Genomic DNA, 14,455 nt, shown 5'->3' with positions numbered 1-14,455 from the left:
AACATAGGTGCTATGGAAACCACATCAGGTTGTTCCACTCAGTCTTTTGCCTTTACTCCAATTTCAGATATACAAGTTTATAAAGCATTATTAAATTTGGATTGTAAAAAATCAGCAGAGTTTGATAAAATAGAACCTTATTTTTTTTTTAATTGCTGCAGCTCTGATAACAGAGCCCATCTCTTTTATTTTTAATTTTAGTTTAACCTCAAATGCTATTCCTCGTGCATGGAAATCAGCTATAGTTCTCCCCTTGTTAAAAGGTGGCGACCCATCTGAATTAGATAATTATCGCCCGATTTCAAGGTTACCGGTGATGGCAAAAGTATTTGAATCCTTTATAAATTAACAAGTAAAACAATTTTTAACTGAAAATGAAATTTTAAATAAATTTCAGACAGGCTTCAGATCCGGTCACAGTACTATAACAGCAGCCATATCGGTCATAAATGATATTATAAATTGCTTGGATAGTAAACAGTATTGTGCAGCTTTATTTGTAGCTCTTACCAAAGCTTTTGACTGTAGATCATACAGTTTGTTGCAAAAACTCAGGTGTGTGGGTTTTAGTGAGATGGCTTTAAGTTGGTTCTATAATTATTTATTAGACAGGACTCAATGTGTTTCAGTTGAAAATTATAGTTCATCAGAGTTAAATATTATAAAAGGTGTCCCACAGGGATCCATTTTAGCACCCATTTTATTTTCAATATATATTAATGATTTGGGATGTGGGATAACCCCAGCTAAAATTCATTTCTACGCTGATGACACTGTTATTTATACAGTAGCACGTTCTTTGGACCAAGCTATATATATTTTGCAAGAATCTTTTAGGACATTGCAACTTTCATTGTCAAATTTAAAATTGGTATTAAATTCTAATAAAACTAAATATATGCTTTTTTTTACCAGACATGGCATTAAATCGGATTACTCTATTTTAAGTTTAGAGGGGGAGAGTATAGAAAGAGTTAGTTGTTATAAATATTTGGGTATATGGCTGGATGAAAAGCTGAGTTTTCAGGTACATATTGAGAATCTATTAAAAAAGCTTAGGCCAAAATTAGGTTTTTTGTATCGTTTAAAGAAATGTTTTCCCTTTGAAGCAAGGAAGAGAATTATACAAGGTTGTTTTGTTTCAGTGCTGGATTATGGTGATGTGATTTATATGCATGCAAGCTCTTCTATTTTAAAAAAGTTGGATTATGTATACCATGCTGCATTACGATTTGTGACTTGTGCTTCTTCTCACACTCATCATTGCACCTTGTATGAATTAGTGGGTTGGTCCTCTTTGTTTCAGAGGAGAAAAATACACGTTGTTGTTTACAGCTAAGGCCTTGTTAGGTAAATTACCCGCTTATATATGTAGTCTTCTATCTTATTATACTTGTCATTATAGTACAAGATCGACTGATAGATTGCTTTTACATGTTCCTAGAGTTTACACAGAGTTTGGCAAAACTGCTTTCTCTTTTTATGCTCCTTTCTTATGGAATGAGACACAGAGTATTGTAATGTTGGAAAAACTTCCTTCGCTGAATACCTTTAAAAATGTTTTATGGTCTAACTGTAAGGAAACGTGTAAATGTTTTAATTAAGAAGTTTTTTTTTTCTGGCCATTTTGGCCAGGACTCCCTGGAGGAAGAGATTTTATATCTCAATGGGACTATCCTGGTAAAATAAAGGAAATAATAACAATAAAAAATAATGACAGATAACAGTACGTCCGTGACATGTAGAAATTGTAACGTTTATGGTAGGAATTATTAAATGTAAATTTCAAACATTTGTGTTTGTGAAAAATATGAAGTAATGTGACTAATGTAATGTAAACTACCTTTTCTTTATTTCATGGTAATGTAACATATAATTCAATAATATTAATAATATTTAATATTATATTATACATATATAAATTATGATATATTTAATATTTGTAAATTTAAAATACATGCTTCTTTCTTCTTTTCTTCTTCTTTCTTTTATTTATAAAGCACATTTGAAAACAACCAAAAGGTTGACCAAAGAGCTGTACAGGAAATTGGAAACACAACAGAAATCAAAATATAAACAATATACAAAAACCACAGCACAATAACAAATATTTTTTAACCCATCATAAATTTTTCAAATAAATACAAGATTCAAGATTTTTATTTGTCACATACACAATTATACAGAGTATAACCAGCAGTGAAATGTAGGTCAGGTCCGCTCCAAGGACAGTGCAATTATATAGAATACAAATATTAAGAAAAAGAAAAGTAGAAAAAATAAGAGAATAAAATAAAATAAAATAAAAAAATATATAAATATAAATGTGCAGGTCAGTACGTTGTTGACTTAAATAGTAATAAGAGGAATGTGCAAAAAGTTGTCCAGGGTATTTAAATAGCAGCAATATGGGGTAGAGAAAAATTATGAATAGCTATTGATATAGTGATATTTACATGGAGTCAAGTGATGTTATGACAGTGTTAGAGTTTAGGAGCCTGATGGCCTGGGGGAAGAAGCTCCTCCTAAGTCTCTCAGTTTTTGCCATCAGGCTACAGAAGCGCTTACCAGATGGAAGCAAAGTGAATAGATGGTTACCAGGGTGATTAGAGTCCTTGATGATTTTGACAGCTCTATTTTTGCAGCGTTTGAGGTAGATGTCCTGCAGAGAGGGGAGAGCAGACCCTGAGATGCACTCAGCTAAGCGCACAACTCTCTGTAGTGCTTTGCAGTCCTGATTGGAGCTGTTTCCATACCACACTGAGATGCACTGAGTCAATACACTTTCTATGGTCCCTGAATAGAACGTTTTCAGGATTGCTGGTGAGACCCTGAATTTCCTCAGCTGTCGCAGATGGTACAGTCTTTGCCTGGCTTTCTTAACCTGTGTTTGGATGCGTGTAGTCCAAGTCAGGTTCTCAGAGATGTTTACACCGAGGTACTTGAAGTTACTCACCCTCTCCACAGGGGTCCCACTGATCATAAGAGGAGTGTAGGGCTGCTGCTGTCTCTTCCTAAAGTCCACGATCAGCTCTTTAGTTTTGCTCACATTCAGAGAGAGACAGTCGTCCCGGCACCATGATGTGAGTCTCTCTACCTCGTCCAAGTATGCGGTCTCATCGTTGTTGGACATGAGGCCCAGAACCACAGTATCATCAGCGAATTTGACAATAGATGTGGAGCTGTGAGAGGACACGCAGTCATGCGTGTAGAGAGAGTAGAGCAGGGGACTCAGGACACAGCCCTGTGGGGCTCCTACGTTCAGGGTGATGGAGTTTGAGGTGAACTGGCCAACTTTCACCACTTGAGGTCTGCCGGTGAGGAAGTCTTGAATCCAGTCACAGAGTGAGGAGTTTAGGCCGAGGTCTGTGAGTTTAGAAGCCAGCTTGATGGGGACTATAGTGTTGAAAGCTGAGCTATAGTCAATGAATAGCAGCCTTACATAATTCCCATTGTTGCTGTCCAAGTGTGTGAGGGAAGAGTGGAGGACGTGAGAGATGGCATCGTCAGTGGATCTGTTTGGGCGATAGGCAAACTGAAGGGGGTCCAAAGTATCAGGGATGGAGGAGCAGATGTGGCTCTTTACAAGTCTCTCAAAAACCTTCATGACTATAGATGTGAGGGCAACAGGGCGATAGTCATTCAGGCAAGAGGGTTTATTGTTCTTTGGCACAGGGATAATGATGGATTTTTTTAAATGCGGTGGGAACCACAGCGGTAGCAAGGGACTCATTAAAGATGGAAGTGAACAAACCAGCGAGCTGATCGATGCAGGACCTCAGAACACGGCCGGTTATCCCATCAGGTCCGGCTGCTTTCCTGACGTTCACTCTCTTTAGCGCCCTCCGAAACCTCATCCTCCGACACGGTGATTACAGGATCGTCGCTGCTCTGCCTGCTGCTTCCTGATGCGCTGGGCGGCAGAGATGCGCCGCTGCCGTTGCCATCGAAGCGGCTGAAGAAGGTGTTTAACTCGTCAGCCAGCAACGGATCTGCTCTCACCTCCGCGGAGGATGTGTTTCCGAAGGCACAGATGGTCCTCAGTCCCTGCCACATCCGTCGAGAGTCATTGAGCTGGAAATGAGACTCAATTCTCTCTCTGTATCTGTGTTTAGCGGCTCTTACTGCGCGTCGGAGAGCATAGCACGACGCTTTGTACTCGCTCATATTCCTGGTCAGAAGAGCCTCATTGTAAGCGGCAGTGCGTGTGTTAACCGCAGCACGGATTGTTCTGTCCACCCACGGTTTCTGATTGGAGAATGTCCTTATCGTTATTGTTTCTGTAGCTTGCTCGGTTAGTGTGTTTACAAAGCTCAATGCTACATCAGTGAACTCGCTGACGTCAGAAGAACTCACCCGGAACATGTCCCAGTCGACGTCATCAAGCGCCGCCTGCAGCATAGCCTCTGAGTGGGAGGACCAGCGCGTCACTACTCTCTGCACCGGAGGTTCCTGAACGAGCCTTTGTTTGTATCCCGGTGTTAGAAAAATGGCAGCATGGTCCGATTTGCCAAAAGCTGGTAGTGAGCGGGCTTTGTAGGCATCCTTGAACTGAGTGTAGCAATGATCCAGTGTGTCTGGTCCTCTAGTTGGACATGATACATGTTGATGAAAGTTCGGCATGACCTGCTTGAGGTTGGCTTTGTTAAAGTGCCCCGCGATGATGAAGGCAGCGTCAGGATGTTTGTTAATCTAGCCGCTGAGCACATCGTGAAGTTTAGACAAAGCCAAGCCGGTGTCCGCCTGTGGTGGAATGTACACAGCAGTAACTATGATCGATGAAAACTCCCGGGGCAGATAAAATGGCCGGCAAGTAATGGAAAGATGTTCCAGGTGAGGCGAGCAGGAACGCGACAGAATGGAGATATTCCTGGGATCACACCATTTCTTGTTAATCATGAAACACACTCCTCCACCCCTGGATTTACCGGCCTCTGCTGTTCTGTCCGTCCGAAAAACAGAGAAGTTCTCACTGGGCGTTACAGCAGTGTCCGGGATCAAGGACGAAAGCCACGTTACTGACAAACAAAGGATGTTGCAGTCCCTTATGTCCCGTTGGAAACTAATCCTGGCTCTAAGATCGTCCATCTTATTCTCCAAGGATTGGACATTTGCGAGTAGAATGCTCGGGAGAGGAGGACAGTGAGCCCTTTTCCTGAGTCTCTCTCGAATTCCTGCGCGTTTCCCGCGGTGTTTCTTGATCCGTCGCCTCGGGGGGTTATTGTTCGTCTCCGCGTTCCGAAGAATCTCCAGAGGCCATGAAGGATTCCTGGATAAAGTGTCCTGAAACAGGTTGGTGTAGCGGTTTCCAATGTCCAAAAGCGTTTCTATGTTGTAGGTGATCAGTGCCGATGTAAAATGTGTAAAAAGAGAAAGTAAAAGTAAGTAAATAAGTAAGTTAAAGCAAAATCTCAGAGGAGCGGCCCGAACGGCGTCCAAACACAACGGCGCCATTTTGCTAATTTGCTAATAAATAAGATTTAAGCATAGATTTAAAAGTATGTAAAGAAGCTGCTGTCCGGATAGCTACGGGGAGATTGTTCCAGAGAGTTGGCCCGGTAATCGCAAAATCTCAGTCACCTCGATGTTTCAGTCTGGACCTAGGAGCGTATAGCATTTTTTGATGCTCCGACCTCAGTGATCTCACTGGTTTGTGTAAAAGCAACTACTCAGTGAGATGATCTGGTGCAAGACTATTTAGTGATTTAAAAGCCAAAATTAGTATTTAAACCACTGCAATGAGATCAAAATAGGAGAAATATGCTCATATTTAGTTCCAGTCAGGAGCCTGGCTGCTGCATTTTGGACCAGTTGCAACCGCTCCATAGATGAACAATTTATCCCATAATAAAGAGAGTTGCAATAGTCCAAACGAGTAATAACAAATGCATTAATTACTTTTTCAAAATTCTTTTTTGATAAGAATGATTTCAATTTAGCCAGACCGTGAAAATGGAAAAAACACGACTTAACTACACTATTTATCTGTTTGTCAAACTTTAGGCCCGAATCAAACCAAAAACCTAAGTTTTTTGCACAAGGAGTAACCCACCGATGCAAATAACCAAGATTATAATTATTAGCATTAAAAGCATCACTGGGTCCAAACAGAATTACGTTGGTTTTGCCTTCATTTAACATCAGAAAATTTTCTGTAAGCCATATTTTTAGTTCCTGGATACATGCATACAGATCTCCTAGTGCATTTACTCCATTTGGTTTAAACGAAAGATACAACTGTATATCATCAGCATATACATGAAAAGAGATGCCATATTTCTTGAAAATAAACCCCAAAGGTAATATATAAAGAGTCGCGCCAAAATGGAGTCCTGAGGAACGCCACAAGACAGAGGGGCAGTAGAAGAAGTGTTTTGTCCAATACATACAGAAATCTTTTGGTTCGTTAAAAAGGACCGGAACCATTCCAACGGAATGTCTCGTAGGCCAATACAATTTTTCAGACAAGAGATAAGCATGTTGTGATTAACCAAGTCAAAAGCTGAGCTGCGGTCTAATAAAGCATTTCCAGCGTCTGTGGCTAATAAAATGCCATTTAGAACTTTTATGAGGGCAGATTCTGTACTATGCAACTTCCTGAAACCAGATTGAAAAGTTCCATAGATATGATTGCAACACAAGAAGGTTTGCAACTGGATTAACACCACTTTCTCCAAAATTGTTGACATAAAAGAAAGATTCTAAATAGGTCTAAAATTAGATAAAATAAATGTATCAGAATTTGGTGTCTTTAGAACGTTTCTGGTTACTTGTCTGTAACCTTGTTCCCTGAGAAAGCGGAACGAGATGCTGCGCTGCTCAGCGCATTGGGAAACGTCTTTAGTCGTGACCAGCTGTGAATATTGTGTGTAAAACGTCGATAGAATTGACCCGGAGGTAATATAGAGCTATAAATAGATGAGCCACAGGTGCATCATCAGGATATTTTGTCTGAAGAGCAGTCCTGGGACATCTTCAGCACGGCAAAGCAGCGCAGCATCTCGTTCCGCTTTCTCAGGGAACAAGGTTACAGTCAAGTAACCGGAAACGTTCCCTTTCGAAAGCTACAATCGATGCTGCGCTGCTCAGCGCATTGGGAATGAGAATACCCACGCCGCCGTGCTTGGAAATGTCTGGACCCCATGGTTGTGCAGGTATGCCCACAAGAACGCAAGAAGGCCTCAGACATTAGCTTGTGACGTTGACTCAAGGACATGAGAGCCCGGAGTGGCATGAACATCCAAACTATAAAATCTTATGAATGTGTGCGGAGAGGACCAACCTGCCGCATCACAAACCTGTTGTAAGGGGGCACCCCTTGCCAAAGCACTAGAGGAGGCGACCCCCCTGGTTGAGTGAGCCCTAAGACCTATAGGTGAAGCTTGACCGCGCGCCTCATAAGCAAGAGCAATAGCATCCCTGACCCAATGAGACATGATCTGCTTGGTGGCAGCTGCTCCTCTGCTACTACCACCATAACAGACGAACAGTTGCTCTGACTTACGCCACTGGCTAGTGCGGTGGATGTAAGCCTGAAGAGCACGGACTGGACACAGTCTATGAGATTTCTCCTGCTCCGGCATTGTGAACGGTGGAGGGCAGAAGGCCTCTAGAATGACCGGATGTACAGCCGAAAATGGAACCTTAGGCAGGTAATCAGGATGTGGATGCAAAATCACTTTCACCATACCTGGGGCAAAGTCTAAGCAGGATGGAGAGATAGACAGAGCCTGCATATCCCCAATTCTCTTCAAGGAAGTTATTGCCATGAGAAAAACCATTTTTAGAGTCAGACGTTTATCAGACGCTGATTCTATAGGTTCAAAGGGGGTTTCAACCAGACCCTCGAGAACTGTAGCTAAGTCCCATGAAGGGATCTTGGTTTTTACTGGAGGCCTCAGTCGCCTGGCCCCCCGAAGTAAGCGAGAGAGCAGAGGATGTCTCCCGAGTGGCGCCCCGTCTACCAAGGCGTGGCAAGCCGAAAGAGCGGCCACATAAACCTTAAGAGTAGTAGGGCATGTGCCTGTTGATAATTTCTCCTGCATGAAGTCCAGAACTGAAGCAACCTGGCAGTTGACTGGATCTACATTGTGTAAAACACACCACCTTTCAGAAACACCCCATTTATTGGCATAACTTTGTCTAGTGGAGGAAGCTCTAGCACACAGAATGGTCTCAGTAACGGCAGGCGAAAGCCCAGTGTACCTCAGTTGGTTCCCATCAGGGGCCAAACGTGAAGATTCCACAGGTCGGGCCTGGGATGGAATATCGTGCCCTCCGCCTGAGACAGAAGGTCCCTCCTCTCCGGAATCGCCCATGGCGAGCTGTCGAGGAGAGATATTATCTCCAAGAACCACACTCTGTTCGGCCAACGTGGCACTATCAGCAAGAGGCAAGATCCTTGTTGGCGGACTCTGGCTAGAACTCCCGGGAGCAGAGAAACTGGAGGAAACGCATACAGGCGCATCTTGGGCCATGTGTGCGCCATCGCATCCAGACCCAGTGGAGCTGGGTGACTCAGAGAGAAGTAGAGGGGACATTGCGCTGTCTGTAGTGAGGCGAAGAGGTCCACCACCGCTTTGTAAAATTTGGTCCAAATCTGTTTCACTACTTCCGGGTGGAGTTTCCATTCCCCTGTCGGTAGTGTCTGCCTGGACAGTAAATCTGCTCCCACATTCAAATGCCCTGGAATGTATACTGCCCTGAGTGAGAGGAACTTGTCCTGGGCCCAGAGAAAAATCTGCCTCGCTAGTCTGTTCAGATTGCGTGAGCGCAGACCTCCCTGGTGATTTATATAAGAGACTGCTGCTGTGTTGTCCACCCGCACTAGGACATGACAGCCCCTCAATTGATGGAGAAAATATTTCAGAGCCAGAAATACGGCCATCAGCTCGAGGCAATTGATGTGCCAATCGAGCTGATGGCCCTCCCATTCCCCTTGAGCTGGACGGCCATCTAAGACCGCTCCCCAGCCCATCAGGGAGGCGTCCGTCGTTAGCAGTCTGCAACGACACGGCGCCCCTAGAGTGGGACCCAAGGCGAGGAACCGGGGTCTGAGCCACAGAGATAGTGTACGAAGCCCACGGCGTGTCACTTTTATTTGCCTTTGAGGATTGGCTCTTGGATGAAATCCTCTGGCTTTCAGCCACAACTGAAACGGTCTCATGTGCAACAGCCCCAGAGGAATCACCGTGGATGCTGAAGCCATGTAACCTAACATCTTTTGGTACTGACGAACAGTGCGATCTTGGCCTAGCCTGACTTTGCTCATGGTCTGCCGAATGGTCTCGATACGAGCGGGAGATAGTTGTGCCCGCATCGTGATCGAATCCCAAACGATCCCGAGATAAGTCGTTCTCTGGGCAGGAGAAAGAACACTTTTCTTGGTGTTGAGTCTCAACCCTAGAGAAACTAGATGAGCTAACACGATGTCTCTGTGTTGGAGCGCCATCTCTCGCGATTGTGCTAATATTAACCAATTGTCGATGTAATTCAAAATGCGAATGCCCTGGAGTCGTAATGGAGCCAGTGCTGCATCCATGCATTTTGTGTATGTGCGGGGTGACAAGGCTAGGCCGAATGGAAGAACCCGAAATTGGTACGCTTCGCCCCCGAAAGCGAACCTCAGGAATTTCCTGTGTTGTGGCAATATTTCTATGTGAAAATATGCGTCCTTCAGATCGATCGTGACGAACCAATCGTGATGTTGAATTTGCGTCACGACCGTCTTGACGGTTAACATCTTGAACTTGAGCGCTTTGACTGCACGGTTTAAGCCTCGAAGATCCAAGATTGGACGCACCCCCCCATCCTTTTTGGGAACCAGGAAGTATCTGCTGTAATAGCCCGACTCTTTCTCTGGAAGAGGACCATGTTCTATGGCCTCTTTGCTCAGAAGCGTTTGCAGCTCTTGTGACAGGACGTGCATCAGCTCCGGTTTCACGGAAGTGAAAACCACGCCGTTGAAACGCGGAGGACGACGAAAAAATTGGATTCTGTATCCTATCTGCACTGTGCTTAATACCCACGCAGAAATGCCTGGCAGAAGTTTCCACGCTGCCAGACTCTCTGAGAGTGGTATTAATTTTAATACTTCCTTTTGAGGGGATGTTAGATGTTCCGCGTCCGGAATGACAGCCGGAAACAACGGAACATCTAACATTTTGCTGGAAACCGCTGCCCCCCGAAGCACGAGAGGTGGCGGGGATGGAGTGGTTTTGTGAGGGTAGCGGGAAAGGGTGAAGAGATCTTGAATGCGCCCCATCCCGCGGGGGACTACCCCCACCAGATTGGGCGCCAGACCATCAGGACTTTCGCTTCTTGTTAATAATAGTCCTGAGGTCTGGCTTGGGAGGTTGCTGAGCGCGGCGAGCCTGTCCCCAGTCTCTACGAGGGGGAGCACGCTCCGCCACGCTCTGCTTTTTAACCTCCCTAGGTTTTGAAGGACCGGCGCGGGGCTGGGTGGCAGACGGCCCCTCCCCTTGAGTGCAGCGAGGAAGGAACTCAACGAATGCTTCTTCGTGTTTCTTCACCTCTTTAAATCTGGCCACTACGGTGTTCACGGAGTCGCCAAACAAACCAGAGGGTGAAACAGGGGAGTCTAACAGAAACAAACGATCTTTCTCTTTAATACCTGTCAGATTCAGCCACAGGTGCCTCTCCGTGCTGACTAAAGCACTCATTGAACGGCCGATGGCACGGGCCGTTTGCTTGGTCGCACGGAGAGACAGATCTGTGGCTCGACAAAGCTCAGAGAACGCTTCCTCGTCGATGGTACTGCCCATACTCAAATCCTTCAACAGGTCAGCCTGGTATGCCTGTAACAGTGCCATAGTGTGCAGCGCAGGACCAGCCTGACCTGCAGCTTGGAAAGCTTTACCCATATCCTCTAGCTTACTACGTTTTGGGGTCTCTTGTTCACGTGGCCAGTCAAGCTATAACCTGGCCACCGCGCGAGTAACCACCTCTAGCAATTCCTCGACAGATTTCTTTTCGCGAGAGGAATGCTCAGAGGCTGGCTGCTCGTGATCTGAAGAACCAAGAGATATATCATCCCCCTCCTGAACCGAAGAAGCACCGGAGCGCGCTTCGAGATCACGAGAAGGGATGTTAGGATCTGGTGACGCAGCAAGCGAATGGGACGGACCCGTCTCTTGCTCGTCATGCAGATCCATACGAGAGCCCCACGATGGTAATGCGGGTGCGGACTGGAAATAGTTCAGACGGGAGCGAAGCATCTTAACTGTGAGCTGGTCACAATGCTCGCACACGCCTTTCTCTATAGCCAGAACGTGCTCTTCCCCCAAACAAACAAAACAGTAATCATGTGTATCCAGCTCAGACATGGGACGGGAGCATGGAGGAACACAACACTTACTGATTTGTTGGCTCATTTCTCTTCATTTACTTTTTAAACTCTTTGTTGTAACGTGAGAGAAAAAGATTTGCAAACCTGCCAGAATGTTTCTTCGACGCACACATGCACAGAATGGTCTGAAGACAAAAGACCTGATGATGTACCTGTGGCTCATCTATTTATAGCCTCGTGTTGCGGGTGCGCGCCGATGACGTCATCGACGGAGGCTATATTACCTCCGGGTCAATTCTATCGACGTGTTACACACAATATTCACAGCTGGTCACGACTAAAGACGTTTCCCAATGCGCTGAGCAGTGCAGCATCGATTGTAGCTTTCGAAAGGGAACTGGAGTAATAATTGCATGTTTTAAGCTATCTGGGACCGTACCAGTGCTCAGACTCAAATTGATAAAACAACAAATATCAACAACAATATGTATAACTTGCTTTAAAAAACGAGCAGGCAATAAAATCATAAGAGCTCAGAAAGAGTAACCGGGTCAAAAGAAGGCCAAATAGCAGGGCTCCATGATGTCTCATCAGTATCAGGATTTAATTTCATCTGTGGTCTCATCCTATCTACCTTCTCAAGAAAAAAAAATTAAAAATCGTTCACATAAAGCTCCAGACACATCAGAAAATACATTAACCACGGGGTTTAAAACAGAATCAATATAAAGGTGTCAGATTCATTATTAAATATGATATTTTAGTTAATGATGAAACACTCACAGAGCTTTTCTGCAGTTGATCACAGCTGGTATCAGTCTTCTTCTCCCCTCAGCTGATGTGTTGTATTTCTTGAGGTTCAGCTCATCCAGCGGCTCCTCTGATATCTGAAGCATGTAGGAGATTGTTGAGCAGTGAGCAGGAGAGAGTTTCTTCTCTGAGTGTTTGTCTGATTTCACAAACTCCTGAATCTCTCTGAACAGAGTCTGATCTTTCACTTCCAGCAGACAGAGGAACAGATTGATGGACTGACCAGCTGAGAGATGATGATGATCATCTTTGATCTTCTCTTTAATGAACTGTGTGGTTCTCCTGATGGTTTCTGAGCTGTTCTCTGTGTGTGTCAGTAGATCCTGTATGAGTCTCTGATTGGACTCCAGTGAGACGCCCAGCAGGAACCGCAGGAACAGATCCAGACGTCCATTCTTACTCTGGAGTGCTTTATATATTGCTGATTTTAGTAGCTCATACAGAGTGTCTTCATATATGTAAGAGTTTATGAGTTTATGGCGAAAAAACTGCAGTGGTTTCATGCTCTTTCTTAAATTATACAGAGGGTCTTTATCAAAGCTATGTAATCTAAATTCATGCAGGGGCTCCGTGTTCTTTGTTAAACAGCAGTAAAGCAGATAGAAAGCAGCGAGAAATTCTTGAACACTCAGATGAATGAAGCTGTAGACTTTCCTCTGATGAATCACAGATTCCTCCTTAAAGATCTCAGTGCAAATCCCAGAAAACACCAAGATCTCAGTGACGTCTATGCTGCTCTCAATCAGGTCCTCCTCATAGAACATCACATTGCCCTTCATCAGCTGTTTGAAAGCCACTTCAGCAAGTTTCACAATCACTTCTCTGTTGGACTGCTGGAGTTTCTCTGGGTCTCTCTCTTCATACTTCTGGTTCCTCATGTTGATCTGAATCTGCAGGAAGTGGATGTACATTTCAGTCAGAGTTTGAGGGATTTCTGCACTCATATCTTCTTCCAGGAGCTTCTGAAGCACAGTGGATGAGATCCAGCAGAAGACGGGGATGTGGCACATGATGTGGAGGCTTCTTGCTCTTCTGATGTGTGAGATGATTCTGCTGGCTTGATGCTGGTCACTGATTCTCTTCCTGAAATATTCCTCCTTCTGAGACTCAGTGAATCCCTGAATTTCTGTCAGACGGTTGATGTATTTGGAGGGGATCTGATTGGCTGCTGCTGGTCTGGAGGTGATCCAGATGAGAGCAGAGGGAAGCAGCTCTCCTTTCATGAGCTTTGACATCAACACACCCACTGATGAAGTCTCAGTCACATCACAAACTTTCTGATCGTCTGAAAACATCAGTGTGATTCTGCTTTCATCCAGACCATCAAAGATGAACACAACTTTACACTCCTCATAAATCTTTGAGTCCAGATCTTGAAGTTCAGGATGAAAGTCCAGCAGAAGTCTGTGAAGACTGTACTGATGATCTCGGATCAAGTTCAGCTCTCGAAATGGAAGCACAAACATGAAATCTACATCCTGATTGGCTTTTCCCTCGGCCCAGTCCAGAATGAACTTCTGCACAGAGACGGTTTTTCCGATTCCAGCGATGCCTTTAGTAAGAACAGTCTTGATCTGGTCTGTCTCCTCACATCCTTGTTCAGCTGAGGCTTTAAAGATGTCATTGCAGTAGATCTGTGTGTCTTGTGAGTGTTGTGTTCTGGCTGTTTTCTCCATCTGTAAAACCTCATGTTCTTCATTCACTCCTTCACTCTCTCCCTCTATGATGTAGAGCTGTGTGTAGATCCTGTTCAGGAGGGTTTCATTCTCCTGGAGTTTCAGTCCCTCAAATAATCTCTCATACTTGTTCTTCATGCTAGATTTGAGCTGGTCTTTGACTCTCTGTAGTTCATCATTCACTGGTTGATCATGTTTATTCAGAGACGCTGTAACGCTCGTGTTGTTCAGACAGAAGACAGAGGCTCCTCCAGAGATGCTTCGCTCTCCATCTGCTCCGCTGAAACATCACAAGAACAACTGATTAAAATATCTAACAATAAAGGATGTATAAATAGAAATGTAAATCGATAGAGATGTCAGTCTTGTATTTTCAGAATAATTTCAGTTTATCTGTGAAGTAATATGTATTGTATAATATTTCGAGTTCATGTGTTTATTGTGTTGAGTTCTGGCTGTGTGCACTGAGTGTGTTTGTGACTCTCATAAATCAGTTCAATCATCACTACACACTTATCCTCACCTGGGGTCAGAGGTCACTGGATCATCACTGAGGTCAGGAGGAGGACCCTTGGATCCATCACCCTTCAGAGACACACAGCTGTGATCAGGAGATGAAGATCTCTTCCTCCTCAAGATCCTGATAAACACACAGACACAA

At 44.4% G+C, this 14,455-nt stretch overlaps 1 protein-coding gene across 2 annotated transcripts in view; it reads right to left on the bottom strand.

The window, feature by feature from the left end:
* The window catches only part of LOC306872869 (NACHT, LRR and PYD domains-containing protein 1 homolog), a gene marked incomplete at its 3' end in the record, with an annotated part of 43,365 nt that overhangs the window by 26,244 nt on the left and 2,666 nt on the right, over positions 1 to 14,455 (bottom strand). The window contains exons 3-4 of one of the 2 annotated variants that reach the window (XM_079421754.1): positions 14,318 to 14,434; positions 12,092 to 14,074 (exon numbers count right to left, since the gene is read on the bottom strand). In XM_079421754.1, coding sequence (XP_079277880.1) covers positions 12,092 to 14,074; positions 14,318 to 14,434 — 2,100 coding nt within the window. Of the gene's footprint in view, positions 1 to 12,087; positions 14,075 to 14,317; positions 14,435 to 14,455 lie in introns of those variants that run through there. The other variant, XM_079421755.1, reaches the window with a different exon arrangement.

Source organism: Barbus barbus (assembly GCF_936440315.1).
Source record: "Barbus barbus genome assembly, chromosome: 7".
In the NCBI taxonomy this organism is placed as follows: Eukaryota; Metazoa; Chordata; class Actinopteri; order Cypriniformes; family Cyprinidae; genus Barbus; species Barbus barbus.
The sequence above is the reverse complement of the archived record's forward strand: the minus strand, read 5'-3'. Positions and strand labels throughout refer to the sequence as shown.